The sequence below is a fragment of the Globicephala melas genome, chromosome 8 (genome assembly GCF_963455315.2).
Source record: "Globicephala melas chromosome 8, mGloMel1.2, whole genome shotgun sequence".
NCBI classification, from domain to species: Eukaryota; Metazoa; Chordata; class Mammalia; order Artiodactyla; family Delphinidae; genus Globicephala; species Globicephala melas.
This window is the reverse complement of record NC_083321.1, coordinates 95,672,402-95,689,719: the sequence shown is the minus strand read 5'-3', so window position 1 is coordinate 95,689,719 and position 17,318 is coordinate 95,672,402. Positions and strand designations below refer to the sequence as shown.

General features: G+C 35.9%; 1 protein-coding gene across 4 annotated transcripts in view; it reads right to left on the bottom strand.

Annotated features, from left to right (window-relative positions):
* ARHGEF12 (Rho guanine nucleotide exchange factor 12) overlaps window positions 1–17,318 on the bottom strand; it is a 144,397-nt gene that overhangs the window by 30,270 nt on the left and 96,809 nt on the right. For all 4 annotated transcript variants that reach the window (XM_030839448.3, XM_030839438.3, XM_060304195.1 and 1 more), the window contains 11 exons: window positions 14,897–14,971; window positions 12,524–12,616; window positions 10,843–10,953; window positions 10,458–10,556; window positions 5,107–5,149; window positions 4,712–4,817; window positions 4,144–4,281; window positions 3,615–3,647; window positions 3,185–3,299; window positions 2,379–2,484; window positions 687–899 (listed from right to left, as the gene is read on the bottom strand). In XM_030839448.3, the coding sequence (XP_030695308.2) occupies window positions 687–899; window positions 2,379–2,484; window positions 3,185–3,299; window positions 3,615–3,647; window positions 4,144–4,281; window positions 4,712–4,817; window positions 5,107–5,149; window positions 10,458–10,556; window positions 10,843–10,953; window positions 12,524–12,616; window positions 14,897–14,971 (1,132 nt within the window). The remainder of the gene's footprint in view (window positions 1–686; window positions 900–2,378; window positions 2,485–3,184; window positions 3,300–3,614; window positions 3,648–4,143; window positions 4,282–4,711; window positions 4,818–5,106; window positions 5,150–10,457; window positions 10,557–10,842; window positions 10,954–12,523; window positions 12,617–14,896; window positions 14,972–17,318) is intronic.

Here is a 17,318-nt window from a genome sequence, read left to right as displayed (position 1 = left end):
ATGAAGAAATATGGTAATAAGCTCTTTCCTCAATTATCTACAATTACTTCCTATCTTTCTTTACTTTTCAAATCCCCTTGCCCTTCTCACTAAATCCTAACTCTCAGCTAATAACCTTGCCCTTCACATACACCCCACATATCATCGCTTCTCTCCTTCTCAAAACTTTGTTCTATTGGATACATAGTCCAGCGCCCGCATTTTCAACCTCTTCCTCTCCACTGGCTTCCCCTTAGCGTTAAAAAAAAAAAACAAAAAACAACCCTGGTAATCTTAGATTTTTTAAAAAGTCTTCTTTAGATGCACCCCACTCCCCGCATACACACATCTGCCTCTGACTTCTGACCAGTCCTCTCAACACTCCCCACGATTTGAAGTTTTTATTTGTATGACTTATCTTCCCAGAAGACTAAGCTGCATGGGGCAAGAATCTACATATTACTCTGTATGATAACATCTGGCACAGAGCTAATGCCTGACAGAGGAGTCCGTAATAAACATTTTTTGAATGGATAAGAACTCAAAATTACCATTCAGCACAGATTTGTCACTGGTTATATAATATTAAAATATTAAAACTAAAACTGGGATTCAGTCTCGATTTAAATAACCTGCCACTCTATTTCTTAGTATAGTTGTTTTAAAATCCTGACACTTAGCTAAGTTGAACTACAGCATTAGCTCACCCATATCATTCTCTTTCCCTCCTTCCTGGGAAAGAGTGGCCCCTGAAACCATGGAGGACATGGAATTGGCTGGCAGGTATCCAGTGTCTACTCCTTCACTTGTTAATCCACTCTGGCGCAACTTAGCAGAGTCCTGAGGTTCAGGACTCACAGATGAGGGTGTGGATATGTGCTTAGGGTGGCGCTGCTTCTGTAGTTCCATGGCTCTGCCAACTGAACAGAAAGCAACAGTTAATAATTCATGCTGCAAAACAGCTTAAAAAAAAAAAAGATGATGAAAAGAATCTAGAAAAATGTCTGGAACATGGTGGGCCCTAGAAAAATATAACGTGAATTATTATACAGAGTGAGGGATAGATAGATAGATAAACAGATCGACAGAAAGAAGGGAGGGAAAGGAAAGAAAGGAAGATAGAAAGAGAAGGAAGGAAGGAGGTAGGAAAGAGAGAGCAAGAGAGACAGAGAGAAAAAAAGAGAGAAAAGAAAGAGAGAGAGAAAGAGAGAAAGGCAGGAGAAGGTGAAGGAGGATGAAGAGAAAAGGGTGGGAGATGGTAGAAGATGAGGCGGGTGAGAAGAGGCAGGAGAAGAAGGGGCATGAGAAAAGGAGCTGAGGAGAGCAACAGTGGGTGGGGGCAGAGGGGATGCCGAGAGCCGGAGATGGACACGTACGAAGCTGTATTCATTTGTAAGAGAGAAGATGAAGCCTTTTAGCTCTGTGAGCTCTTAGCAAGCCCCTAGCTTCTCGCTAACACTCACAACTTCATCATCACGACATGCCTCAGAGACCATGCAGAATAATCCTTATGCTGCCCATTACCACTGTTCACATCAGTCACCATGAGAAGCGAAAGACTCTCAGCTCATCGTCCCCCATAACCTGGCACATCCCCACACAGCTTTGTACATCTCTAATCCTAAAATTCTTCCTTCCCCAATTCCTACAATTCCTCTTCTGTATTCCTTGGAACTCATGGTCAGCATCTGTGAAATGCTCTGTTCTCCTCAACCTCTTCTCTAAAAATTTCCTTCATCTTCTCAGTGTTTCTCAGCAAGGGGCACCACTGACATTTTGAGTGAGAGGTCCTCATTGTGTGGGACATTCAGGTTCACTGTATCACAATACCCCCCCAACTCCAGCCCATGCCAATATTGTCAAATGTGGTACCTGTCACCTTGAAGACCACTATATGAGCTAATTTCTCTCCCCACAGCAGCTCGCCCACCCCTACTTCTCCTGCAGCCCTCTCTAGGAGACTGCCTCTCCAATAGGCCTGAGGGTGGAGGGACATCAGGAAATAAAACACAATGAAGAGGTGGAAAAACTGCAGAAGTATGGAGTAAGTGAGTAATGTATGTATAAAGAGGAAAAACAAAGTGTGGTGGAGAAATCCATGCACATCTTGTTTTATAAATTTAACAATCAGAATTTGAATGCAAACAAAATCAGAACAGGTAAGTAAACTATGTTATGGACAACTAATGGAATACTCTACTGACATTAAATAAGATGTTTATGACAACTGTGAAGTCACATGGGGCTTTAGTTCAGAAATCACATTGAATAGAAACAACGGAAGTTCAGTGGAAACATTTCTGGAACACCTTTTTCCAGCAACCCATTCTAGCTAAATGAGCCTAGATGTAAAGACGGCATGGAATGGTGGGAATGCAGCATTTTAAACTTCAACGTACTTGCACTGTTGTCATGACGGCTTGGTCTCCTTGGGGGTCCCAAGATGCTGGGGAATCCTCTTCGCTTCCCTTTTTCTTCGCCTTCCCTATCTTTCTTCATACTTTGCTAGAGTTGAGGTACAATCAAAAAGATAACACATACGTAACAGAGTAGATTTCTTTTGTTGCTTTTAAACAGAAACACATTCTAATGGTCAGTTGAAAGAAACTGGTTAAATGTAAATGAAAGACACACACAGGGCACTCATTAGAGGCTGGCACACAGTACTATGTACACATCAAACTCAAGATGCCTTTTCAAACCCTTCAGAACTGACAATTTTGGAAAGTAAAAGGTAGGTTTATAGCACATTTACTGGGAGCCTGTTCTAAGTAATTCATTCATCTGTTGAACAATATTTACTAAGCTAATAATGTACGAAGGCACTATGCTAAAAGCTGGGGATACAATGAAGGAGGTCCTTATCTTCATCCAGATTTACAATCTAACAAAAAAGAAACCAAGCCATACAAAATTACAAACACTGACAGGTACCATAAAAGAAAAGTATGAGGCCAGAACAGTTAGGGACAGCTCTCTGTATAAACTACTAGTTTCACTTTTCACACTGCCTAATAAATTAGCTTGTATGGCTGGATTTCTCACTAGATTTTGAGTTTCTTGAGAACAGGGACCACATCTTATTCCTATTGGCATGCCTAGCACTAATTTGCTGAAAAAGTAAATACTAAGAAGAAGGAAAGCACTGCAATCAGATGTAAAGAAGCATGGAGACCTTAACACACTATTATTATTCTAGTCTTACCTTGATTTTTGGAAGGAATCCAATCCGACCTCGCTTGTGCTCCAAATTTCGAGGTTCTTTCACTTTTACTCCCAAATGCTTCATGTACATGAGAATAACATATTGCATTGTTGAACTGAGGGAGAAAGGATTAAGTAAAATAAGACTTCTGGGAAGGGATGGTGGGTAGAATAAAGATATCAAATGACTTCCAAAACCCCAATGCTGAAATTCTTAGAATTCATCAAGTGAAAAATAAGGAGCTATCTATTCACTGTGAATAGTAAAGGATTCTACTCAAGATACTAGAATATTAGTCAAGTAAAATACAGGCCACCAGAGGGAGACAGTCTATATTTTTATGTTAAAAGAAAGAAATCATAATTTAGGGCAGGAGACAAGATAGTTTCTTTTTTCCTTAAAAATTCTAGGAAAAAAGTAGTTATATTACCTCTTATCTTCTTCTACAGCCTGAGCAGTCATTCTAAAAATAAAAACATTTAAAAATGAAACATTAAAGTTTAATAAAAGAGCTGTTATTAAACTCAGATAACTGAAACAGCAGAACAGAGCCAAATGCTTTGGGACCCACCCCAAATCTCTGTCACCTGGAATAAAACATCAGAAAAATTCTAATCCCTGAAGGAACCATATGCTTTTCACACTCATGTCATCAACCGTAAATGTCTGATAGCAAGAAACATTTCCAAAGTCTGTGAATTGAAGCCAATATAAGTATTCAACCTGTTTTTGATCAGTTAGAAATTTTATAGTTACTCATTTTACCAACACCCAGAAAAAGAAATACAAGAACGTCATCGAAAGTATCAGCATAAATGTAAAATTCCAGCTTCTCAAGTATTACGACAGAATAAACAGCTCCACATAGACAACCTGACCCCCCTTCTAAATTTGTTCACTTTAAGCACAATTAGCATCTTAGTAGAGAGGGCCTTTCTACATGTATTTCTGTTACTTACAACACTTCTTCAATTTTGGCAACAATCTGCTCTGCACATGCCCGTTCCTTCTCCAAAGTTACCCGGTCCTTGTCTCTCTCTGCATCAATTTTAGTCAGTTCGCTTTCAGCCAACGTCAGCCCCATGCTACGTTTCTGTCTAAAGGGAATAGGAGAAATTTCCTGAGGTAGCCTAGAGAAAAACTACCTCCCTCTGGAGATGTTTCATCAGAGTTTCCACAGCCGTGAATTTCTAGCAACAGGCAAAATGTCACAGTTTTCTATTTGGGGGCCCATGTCACCTAGGACACTGGAGGAAGAAAATTCTAGAGGCCATCACTCAACAGAACGCATATCCTGAAGGACACACTTAGCACAGAGTACTAATGCTAAGCACAATTGCTGACAGCGTAAGGAATGGGGACTATGCGCTCTCAGTACCACGCCAACCTTCTGACTGCAGATGTGCATTAGGCTTTAGTAACAGTGCTAAAGACGATATGCTGAGCCAAGGACTTAATGTATAACCTTTTCCTGCTTAAAAAGAAAATTAATTCAGAACAACCATATCAGCTTACCACCAAGCTTACCGAAAATCTTCCAAGTGCCTTTGAACTTCTGGGTGGACTCTTTCTTGCATAGTTTGGATATAGTGGCGATGGAGATCCTCAGGAATAAGCTCGGGTCTTCTTTTTTCTGCATAAATAGAAGAAGTCACCTGATCTAAGGCATGTTTTTTGCATTATAACTGGCACGATTTGGTGCAAACTTAACTTGAAGTAAGACAAAGAGAAGTTCAATGCATTTTATGTATTTCATCTCAGAATTCATCTTTCATTTACCCTTAAATGTATTATAGGCTTTTTTTCTGCTGTGAGTCATATCACCTACTAGTCACCACGTAACAGATAGAAACCTTAGGGAGGAGCTGAACTACGTATCTATAGAGATGTAATTCTCCAGCATATTGGTGCTCCAGACTTACCTAGATCTACTGATATTTCATCAGGAACAGAAACTTTCAGGTGCTAAAACAAAAATGCAAACAAAAAGTGAAATAGTACTAAGAGTTTTTCAGGATGCATATAAGGACTTATACAAAATAAAGAGATACAACTTGAATATCTATTTTTACAAGAATATTCATGTATAAGCTCATTTTTTGGGTTTCACCCATCTAAATTTCATAGCTCTGGAATGTTGTATTGTTAAACTTGAAAATAAGCCTTTTTCCCAAGGATCATATTATAATGGAAACATCTACACTTGTTTTACTAGATGACTGAATGCTTCTGTGCCTTACTTATTCCTGTTGGCTTTAGTTTTCTAAAATGAATCAATATTGGCTTGGGCTGTCTAGAATCACTGGTTAAGATAATCAGTTATACATCATTTGAATCAATACAGGTAAAACCTCAACTACGTGTATATCATATGAAAAATTTACTCATATATAATGATGATTTTTATTTACTTTTTTGATATACTCACACTACAGACCATGATATTCCCAACCATTTTGCTGTGTAAAGCTAAAGAACCCTCACAGCAATAGTCACACTCCCAATGAGAAAGTGTTGCATATCAATGTGGAGGCTCTGGAGTCTTAAATCTCTAGGTCTTTCATGTGTAGCTCTTACTCGTGAACTAAGACGACTGTGTCATAATTTACTTCTTCTTAGCTAGGATTTGTTCACATAATAACTGCAGTTTTTGGTCCCATTACCAGATAATTATCTCCTGTTAATTTGGGAAATGTCTTGGAAAGAAATTGTTTTGCATTTGGAGAAAATATATTAACTTCTTCATGGTTACTTTGTATTATACACCTACTTAAGTCATATCCTTTCAGAATTTAAACAATTAACATGAGACCTGAAGTTTTACATTTGAAAATAAGTCACTGCTAAAAATTATGAGATCTCTAATATTTATTTGAAGAACAGTGAAATGGATTTCAAAGCTTTCTCTTTAACTGAAGTTGCCAAAAAGTAGCTCAAATCAACTTTCCTAAAAGTATTTCTAGCACAAATGCAAAAAAGTATATATATGTTCATTTCTGTATGTGGGTATTTATATGAAATAAATATGACCTGTGGCATAAAAGCATAATTAGCAAATTAATCTATCAGGGTTCTTACACTTTCATTTTGATAAACTTACATAGATCACGAGCAGCAAAATATAAAGTTCTGACTTAGCATGGAGCAAGCACTCTTAAGAAATGTGAAATACAAATATACTGTCATTTCTTCATGAAAGAAAGTTATCTTAATAAATATATTGTGTAATATTTTAAACAATGGCAGTGTAATCAGAACCCTACCTAATCCATTCAGTAACTATCTGAGTGACCACTCTGCCAGGATCTATTCAGTGCTGGTGAAATAGCAGTGAACAAACAGAACAAAAATATCTGCCCTGATGGAGCTTACATTTGGGGTAGAAGAGTAGGAATATAGACAAAAAATAAATTAAAAAAGAAAACATAAATTCTATAGACAAAAATAACACAGGAAAGGTGACAGAAAGTCGGGGGAGATGAAATTTTAAGTAAATTGGTCAGGGAATTCAGGCTTCACTGAGAAGGTAACTGTATTCAGCCATGTGTAGGTGTACAGGTAACTTTGCAAAAAATACAAAGAAAATGGGGCAAGTGCTGGAGGAAGAAGTGGAGCCAAAATGTTTCTATGTGAGTTTGTTTTAAGATAAGAGAACTAACCATGTCTGCATGCTAATATGAATGATTCAATAGAAAACAAAAAAACTGATGATGCAGGAGAGAAGAACTGCTAGAATAACTAATCTTTAAGTAGGTATAAGAAAATACACTCAGGATAAACAGGGGAAGAGGTGGCCTTAGATAAAAGCAGAACAATCCCTATATAGCATCAGGAGAGAGGGCAGAGCATATGGTATGATAGAGGTAGGATGATATATCTGGTAGAAGTTATCTTCTGTGTAATTTAAATTTCTCAAAGAAACAGCAAGGTCATCAGTTGAGAAAAGAACAGGAGAGGAAGTGATGGAGAGTTTAAGAGAGAAAAGGTGTGAAACAGTCATCTAAGAGAAATGCAAATATGAAAGAACTAGGGACATGCAGCATGATTCTTCAAGAGGTATTAAGGGCTAACTGTTATTTACCCTATAGCAAGGCTAATAATAAAACATACTAGAGCAGAAGCAAGAAGAACTACAATCCTGCAGCCTGTGGAATGAAAACCACATTCACAGAAAGAGACAAAATGAAAAGGCAGAGGACTATGTACCAGATGAGGGAACAAGATAAAATCCCAGAAGAACAATTAAATTAAGTGGAGATAGGCAACCGAGCAGAAAAAGAATTCAGAATAATGATAGTGAAGATGATCCAGGACCTCGGAAAAAGAATGGAGGCAAAGATCAAGAAGATGCAAGAAATGTTTAACAAAGACCTAGAAGAATTAAAGAACAAACACCTAGAAGAATTAAAGAACAAACAAACAGAGATGAACAATACAATAACTGAAATGAAACATACACTAGAAGGAATCAGTAGCAGAATAACTGAGGCAGAAGAACGGATAAGTGACCTGGAAGACAGAATGGTGGAATTCACTGCTGTGGAACAGAATAAAGAAAAAAGAATGAAAAGAAGTGAAGACAGCCTAAGAGGCCTCTGGGACAACAATAAATGCACCAACATTCACATTATAGGGATCCCAGAAGGAGAAGAGAGAGAGAAAGGACCCAAGAAAATATTTGAAGAGATTATAGTCGAAAACTTCCCTAACATGGGAAAGGAAATAGCCACCCAAGTCCAGGAAGTGCAGAGAGTCCCAGGCAGGATAAACCCTAGGAGAAACATGCTGAGACACATGGTAATCAAACTGACAAAAATTAAAGACAAAGAAAAATTCTTAAAAGCAACAAAGGAAAAACAGCAAATAACATACAGGGGAACAGGAGCTCCCATAAGGTTAACAGCTGATTTCTCAGCAGAAACTCTACAAGCCAGAAGGGAGTGGCACGATATATTGAAAGTGATGAAAGGGAAGAAGCTACAAGCAAGATTACTTTACCCTGCAAGGATCTCATTCAGATTTGACAGAGAAATCAAAAGCTTTACAAAAAAAAAAAAAGCTTTACATTTACAGACAAGCAAAAGCTAAGAGAATTCAGCACCATCAAACCAGCTCTACAAAAAAATGCTAAAGGAACTTCTCTAAGTGCAAAACACAAGAGAAGAGAAGGACCTACAAAAACAAAACCAAAACAATTAAGAAAATGGTAATAGGAACATACACGTCGATAATTACCTTAAATGTGAATGAATTAAATGCTCCAACCAAAAAACACAGGCTCACTGAACGGATACAAAAATAAGACCCATATATATGCTGTCTACAAGAGACCCACTTCAGACCTAGGGACACATACAGACTGAAAGTGAGGGGATGGAAAAAGATTTTCCATGCAAATGGAAATCAAAAGAAAGCTGGAGTAGCAATACTCATATCAGAGAAAATACACTTTACAATAAAGAGTGTTATAAGAGACAAGGAAGGACACTACATAATGATCAAGGGATCAATCCAAGAAGAAGATCTAACAATTATAAATATATATGCACCCAACATAGGAGCACCTCAATACTTAAGGCAAATGCTAGCAGCTATAAAAGAGGAAATGGACAATAACACAATAATAGTGGGGGACTTTAACAGCTCACTTACACCAACGGACAGACCATCCAGACAGAAAATTAATAAGGAAGCACAAGCTTTAAATGACACAATAGACTAGATAGATTTAATTGATATTTACAGGACATTCCAGCTGAAAACAGCAGATTACACTTTCTTCTCAAGTGCACATGGAACATTCTCCAGGACAGATTACATCTTGGATCACAAATCAAGCCTCGGTAAATTTAAGAAAATTGAAATCATATCTAGCATCTTTTCTGACCAGAACGCTATGAGATTAGAAATAAATTACAGGGAAAAAAACGTAAAAGACACAAACACATGGAGGCTAAACAATACATTACTAAATAACCAAGAGAGCACTGAAGAAATCAAAGGGGAAATCAAAATATACCTAGAGACAAATGACAATGAAAACACGACGATCCAAAACCTATGAGATGCAGCAAAAGCAGTTCTAAGAGGGAAGTTTATAGCAATGCAATCCTACCTCAAGAAACAAGAAAAATTTCAAATAAACAATCTAACCTTACACCTAAAGGAACTAGAGAAAGAAGAACAAACAAAGTTAGTAGAAGGAAATAAATCATAAAGATCAGAGCAGAAATAAATGAAATAGAAACAAAGAAAACAATAGCAAAGATCAATAAGACTAAAAGCTAGTTCTTTCAGAAGGTAAACAAAATTGATAAACCTTTAGCCAGACTCATCAAGAAAAAGAGGGAGTGGACTCAAATCAATAAAATTAGAAATGAAAAAAGGAGAAGTTATAACAGACACTGCAGAAATACAAAGCATCATAGAGACTACTACAGGCAACTCTATGCCAATAAAAGGGACAACCTGGAAGAAGCGGACAAATTCTTAGAAAGGTATAACCTTCCAAGACTGAACCAGAAAGAAACAGAAAATATGAACAGACCAATCACAAGTAATGAAATTAAAACTGTGATTAAATATCTCCCAACAAACAAAAGCCCAGGACCAGGTAGCTTCACAGGCGAATTCTATCAAACATTTAGAGAAGAGCTAACACCCATCCTTCTCTAACTCTTCCAAATAATTGCAGAGGAAGGAACACTCCCAAACTCATTCTACGAGGCCACCATCACCCTGATACCAAAACCAGACAGGTACTACAAAAAAAGAAAATTACAGAAAAAACAAAAACATATTAGTTTAAAACCTTACTAAGATTTCTATTGGTAAAATAAAACACTACTATTATCTATTATCATTTATACTAGTAAGATCTTTTCCACCACTTTTCAGTTACCCTTGTGCCTCCAAACTTCAGAGAGGCCAACCAGAGTTCAATTATACAAATATTGCCCTTTCAATCCTAATATATATGTATATATATGTATATCATTTATGTTCTCTTTTTCACTCCCTCATCCTAAATATGCACATGTATAAACCCCAATATACATATATATCCCTTGAAACTTACCGTGAGAATTCATATGCCTACAACTAACTTAGAAATGATACAAAAATTATAGTCAAGAATAATCAGTAATTGAGATATAATATAGATGTCAGAAAGCACAATGAAGTCCAAAAACATGGGAGGGAAGACTAGAAGTAGGAGGCCAATACTTCAATGTACTAAAGCAAAGATTATAATATTAACTTGGTAACTTACTGCAGATCGATCCAGGAAGAACTGATGAAACTCAAGGAAGACACGACGAGTCTCCTTGGAATTGGTCTGTTTATACAGGTCTGAATAGAGATAACAGAGCTGTAGTAGAGAAAGAAATGGGGGAGAAATCATGAAAAATGTAATCTGCTGGATCCTCGTCAACTAGGAATGCCTTGAACAAGTAGGTCACCATAAACAATGTAGTTATTACCATATAACCAAGTCTTATAAAAAAATAAATTAGTAACATTTTAATCATCTTTCGTATCTAATATGTTTAGAAACCTGAAAGAAGTCCATCCACTCATCTTGCTGAAGTGAAAAGTTTTATGGTATATGAATCAATGTAAGAACTCTGAATTGGTGAAATCATAAAATATATTACCAATGTTGCAGGGTCAAACTGTGAAACTACATGGTGTAAGAAAACAGCCAAGTGAGCAGGGCGAGATTTTAGCAGTTCAATGCTCTGGAAACAGCTGCACTGCCCATTGATCTAGAAAAAGAGGTAATTATACATCAATAATGCCAATATATAAATGCAAAATGTAATGTCAGCTCAATTAAACGTAACTGTCCAAATTTCACTTTAACCTACCCTAAAAAAATTCAAGATTTAAAAAAATTTCACTAGAATTTATTAGCAATACAGGCTATGGACTCTCCTCCTCTGAAAATAATCTCTTGGGAATCGGATGGAGGGAAGGCCATCCTGGGAGAATAAAAGTCCAGAAGATGATTATCAAAGAGCTCACATGTCTACAAATCAGTATGCAAAAAAACAGGCTAATAACACTTCTAAAAATGCAATGGAAGGCTTTTTGCCTAATAACAAAATAGCTGTCTTCCTTTCGAGCTAATCGTAGAAATGGTGGTAGGAAAGGGAGCTGTATGATTTTAAATAAGACAACTCCTAGAATACTTGTATATTCCCAAACTACACTGAACACAGAAAACAGCAATAGTTAAACTTAAGGTAACCTAGAATCATATAAGTTAATCTAAACAAATAATACCAATTCTACACAATCTCTTTCAGAAAATACAAGAGGAGTAACACTTCTCAACTCATTCTAAGAGTTCAGCATTACCCAAGTATCAAAACCAAAGACATTATTAAAAAAAAAAAAACTACAGACTAATATCCTCCATAAACACAGATGCAAAAATCCTCAGCAAAATAAGAGTTAATTGAATCCAACATTATTATGAAAAGGAAAATATATTATGACCAACTGTGGTTTATCCCAGGAATACAAAGCTGTTTCAAAATGCTCATAATATCAATTAATGTAATTTACCATATTGAAACTAAATTTTAAAAAACAACATATGATCATCTCAGTCATTCAACAAAAGTCAACATCCATTCATGATAAAAACTCTTATCAAACTAGGAATAGAAGGAAACTTTCTCAATTAAAAAAAACAGTATCTACAAAAAACCTATAGCTAACATCATACTTAATAATAAACGACTGAATGCTTTCTTCCTAAGATCAGGAATAAGACAAGGATGTCCTGTCTCACCACACCGATTCAACCTCATACTGGAAATCCTAACTAGTACAATAAAGGTAAGAGCAAGAAATAAAAGATAAACAGATTGGAAACAAGGAAATAAAAATTGTCTCTGTTCGTGGTTGTCTATGTAGAAAATCCTAAAAAGTTACTTTAAAAAGCTCTTAGAAGTAGTGAGTTTACTAACAAGATCATGGGATACAAGGACAAGAATAAAGCCAATCATATTCCTATATACCATCAATAAACAACTGGAATTTGAAATTTTTAAAAAAATTTATAATAACATACCCCTCTCCCAAGATGAGATACTTAGGTATAAATCAATGACTTCTTATCAGCTTCAAAAGCGAAGCCATTTCTATTGGTCAAAGCTAAAATAAGCAATTAACCTGGGTAATTAGCCAATTAATTAATCTTAGTTCTAAGATTTTAGCTTCAAATCCTTGTAAATATAATTTCAGTCTCCAGAAAGTGTTCATTTTTGCAAGAAATCAAACATCTCAGAAAATTAATAATTTGTTTTTTAGAAAAAAAGTCATCACCTGTTCATGTTCAGTACCAAAGTCATCATCCTCTGCTCCAATAATATGAGGTGCTATACGGGTAGAGGGACTCCCAATAAGTGATTGAGTGTCCTGGTGACATTCAGAGAAAAGGAACAGAAAAATTATCCAGTGGTCAATTTCAGAGACAGGATAAAGCCAAACCATCACAAAGACATGGTTCACTAAACTGACTGGATTTCTTTTTATTTATTTTCTTTAGGTACTTTATTTTCAGAGTGGTTCTCAAATTTTCCAGTGTTGACTGTTTCTTGGGGGCGGGGGGCGGGGGAGAACATTTCCCCTGGAAATAATAAACACCCTTTGCTTACTACACCCTTGGTTATCTGATTCTAATCCCTCTCTGTATACTTCATTTATTATTTCATACATATCTAGACCTTGTTATAGAAAGAAATAAAGCTGGCTTACATAAATAGTTAACAATTTTTAAAAGTTAGTTTAAAAGTGAATGAAGACAAGAAGACAAAGGAAAAATGAGAATAGAAGTAAGTTCAGCAGAGAGGTTAATACAAAAATTTCTATTAAGGTCATATAATTGAAAGCTGTCACTGAACCTTATTTTTTCATTTAAAGTTCATTTTCATAAGCACACAATGCAGGGTTTTCAATCCCGGTACTGTTGACATTTTGGGCCAGATAATTCTTTGTTGTGGAGGCTGTCATATGCATTGTAAAATGTGGAGCAGCATCCTTGGCTTCTCCCCACCCACTAGATGCCAGGAGCAGCCTCCCAGTCATGACAATCAAAAATGTTTCCAGACATTGCCAAATGTCCCCCAAAGGACAAAATCACTCCTAGTTGAAAATCACTGTCATAATGCAATAAAATGTTCAAGTAATCACACAAACACTGCTATAGAAACAATGACAACAAGACTGTAAAAATAAATTGTAGGTCGGTAGATCTCACTCCGGTGCAATAGCTCATCTATGTGTCAATTCACTTACAAATTTGGATTTCACATGAAAAAGGCAGCGGTGGAACATTACTGTATAGTGCAAAAAATAAGGGATATTTGAATACTACCAACACTGAAATCAGAGACCATACAGTATTAAGAGAAATAGAAAATTTGGAACAAATATGAAAAAAATGAGTTTGGCTTAAATATGACAGCAGTTGAATGCTGTACGATCTGGATTTGAGCAAAGAGAGTGAGGCTCTCTTTGATAGTGATTTGGAAGTTATCTGCACAGTAGTTACAGTTGAAACTATATACATGGACCAACAAGTTATAAATTAAGTGAATAATACATAGCTGTAGCTTTTCTTCCTTAAGTGTGTTGCAACTCTATGTATTTGCATTTCCTGAACTTGATTCCGCCTTTTTTACTCTTGTTTTTTAAACCATAAGCCTTTAATATTTTTTTAAAAAAATCAGGTAAAACAACAGAAATTTGTTTAGAGTATCAGTGAGACAACTTTTTATTTTGTCTTTGTTTATTTTGATGTGATACTTCTGATTTTTCAACAGTCCTTATGTTGCTAATAATAGATGAATCACAATATGCTGTTAAATCTTTTACTATAAAACTTTATACAAGTCCTAATTAAAAAATAAACTCAGAATGCTAAAAGTATTCAATTAAGAAGATGCAAGATCTAGCAATTCCATGCTGAGTATACACCCAAAAGAACTGAACGGAAGAACTTGAACAGATATTTATTTGTACATCCATGTTCAGAGTAACATGATTCACAACAGCCAAAAGGTGGAAACAACCCAAGTGTTCACTGATGAATGAATGGATAAACAAAATGTGGTATAAACACAAAATGGATAATTATTCAGCCTTAAAAAGGAAGGAAATTCTGATACATGCTAAATCACTGATGAACACTGGAGACATTATGCTTAGTGAAATAAGCTGGTCACAGAAGGACACATATTGTATGATTCTACTTATATGTGGCTCCTAGTCAAATTCAAAGAGACAGAAAGTAGAATGATGGTTGCCAGGAGCTGAACGGAGAGGATAATGGGGAGTTAGTGTTTTAGTGGACACCAAGTTTCAGTAGGGAAAGATGAAAAAGTTCTAGAGATAGATGTGGTGATGGCTGCACAATGATGTGCATGTAACAATGCCGATGAACTTAAAAAAGGTTAAAATAGTATATTTTATGATATGTGCACTTTATTATAAAAAAAATTTAACCACCTAATATTACTAACTATAGAGTAGCTCTCCATTTACCAAATCTTTATTAAGTTCCTTTAATAAGTTTAAGCTTTTGCTCCAAAAAAAAAAATATACACACACACACACACACAAATATAATATATCTCTGTCACTTAAGTATAAGGAAAGCTAAAGAAAACATTATCATTTCATGGAGTTCATACTCACAGTGTCCTGAATTACTTCACTTTTCTCTGGGTTTTCCTCTAGATAAATCCTCTCTTTCAGGCCACTCTTGGGACTCTAATGAGAAAAAAAAAAAGACATTCATTGCATTTCGATAGGCTCACCAAAGGAGATAAAGAAAAATTGTGTGAAAGAATAATGTTCTGAATTTCATATTTGTGTTTGAAACTACTGAATATCTTTCATATAATACTTGGCTCTGCTACTTTTTACGTGACTTTGGCAAGTCACTTATTCTCTTAGCTTTTTAGTTTTATGTTGATAAAACAATATAGAGTAGTTTTATTTCATCTTTAGGCCTGAGGGTTAATTTCTATCAAATAACTCTAACCAGATATATTATATATCACAAATTCATTATGTCAGGGCTTCCCTGGTGGCACAGTGGTTAAGAATCTGTCTGCCAATGCAGGGGACACAGGTTTGAGCCCTGGTCTGGGAAGATCCCACATGCCATAGAGCAACTAAGCCCGTGCGCCACAACTACTGAGCCTGCGAGCCACAACTACTGAAGACCACGTGCCTAGAGCCCGTGCTCCGCAACAAGAGAAGCCACTGCAATGAGAAGCCCGCGCACCACAACGAAGAGGAGCCCACACTTGCTACAACTAGAGAAAACCCGTGCGCAGCAACGAAGACCCAACACAGCCAAAAAAAAAAAAAAAAAAAAAATTCTTTATGTCAAAATCAAACTGTATCTTTATCCATTTCCTCTAAACCTTTCTGCCCCAAACTATTCTTTCTAACCAAGTTAAAAGCATTTTGGCCTATTTATAGGAATGAAAATAAGCTTCTATTTTTCTGTTACTACCTCATGTAAACTGATCTACGGATTTTTATAAACTTTACATGGTATGTTTGGGATGACCTAATGTAAAATACAAACTATATGATACACAGAACTTCAATTTTGGGGGGACGAAGAACACCCCAAGCAATGGGAGCCATTCTTCAGAGCAGCTGAAAATGAGATACAAGAGATTTTTGTGTGAATGCCTACATGGAAGATATATGCTACCTATACATATGCCTAGATACCACAAGATAGAGAAAACAGTAGTTTCAAATATAAGCCCCACCTGGGAGAAATGGATGACTCTGGGTCAAGAGATATAAAAGATAAAGTGAGAATAATTTTGTCACACCAAAATGAAAGAAAGCTATGTTACTGGGGAGTCATGTCAAAAGAACATAGAAGACAAATTGAGGGGACTACCACCAGCCCAAAAAAAGGGACAATTTAATAAGTATCAAAAAGAATAATGACTGCAATGGACTGAAATGCAAAAGGCAAATATGTTAAAAATCTATAAATTCAAAATATTACACAGGTACACACATGTGCACACATGTGGGCACACATCCCACATTAGTGACCTTTGGAGTATGTTAGGGCATCAACTCTTCTGAAAACACACACATAAAGGAAAATAATCAAATGTTTATATATAAGCTATATTTTAGGGCAACTTAAAACTAGTAAGGGAAAATTCTTCTTTATAAAATAATTCCATCTAATAAATACAGAATGAATGACAATATTATATTATCATTTTGAAACCTCTAATTAAATAACGGATGCAGGCATTTTGCTATCAATGGCAGGTAAAAACATTAGATAAAAGCTTAATGGAGAAATTTATAATGAAGGAATCATGCTGACATCACCTGAACACCTTATACAGACTTAACAATCACAAAAAGACAACCAGACATTCTCCTCCTGATGTGATATGACAGGATATACACAGTATCACCCATGAATTGTTCTTGCCAACTCTCAAACTTTAATCTGTTCAAGACTCTAGATCTTACTACCAATTTTCAGCAAATATATACTCAAGGAACATGCTCAACAACACCATGAAAATACAATTAGAATGTGGGTGGTTTTACTGGACATGTGACCCAGTTTAACAACAACAACAACAAAATAGCAAAAAAAAAATAAGAGGAGGGAACTATTATAACTTAACAGACTTATCAACCAAAGGCTGAAGACGTTGACTGGATCCTGATTCAAATAAACCCACTGAAAATAGATCATTATAAGACTATTGGGGTAGTCAAATTGCATATTAAGAAAATATTAATTAAGATTTGATAATGGTATTATGGCTATCATTTCTTTGTCTTTTCTCTTAAAGATGCATATTAATGAAATACTGTCTTAGACTTACCTAAAAATAATCCAGCATTTGGAGGGTATGAGGAATGAAGGAAGACAGACAAAAACAAGTTTGAGCACTTGTTGATGACTGCTGAGCTGGATGATTAGGTACATGAGGGGAATCATTATCTTAGTCTAGTTTTGAATAGGTTTGAAATTTTTGAAAATAATTTTTAAAAAGTCAGGTGCAAAATGAAAACCAGAGAGGCAGATGTTCTAAGTTTGAGATGATGA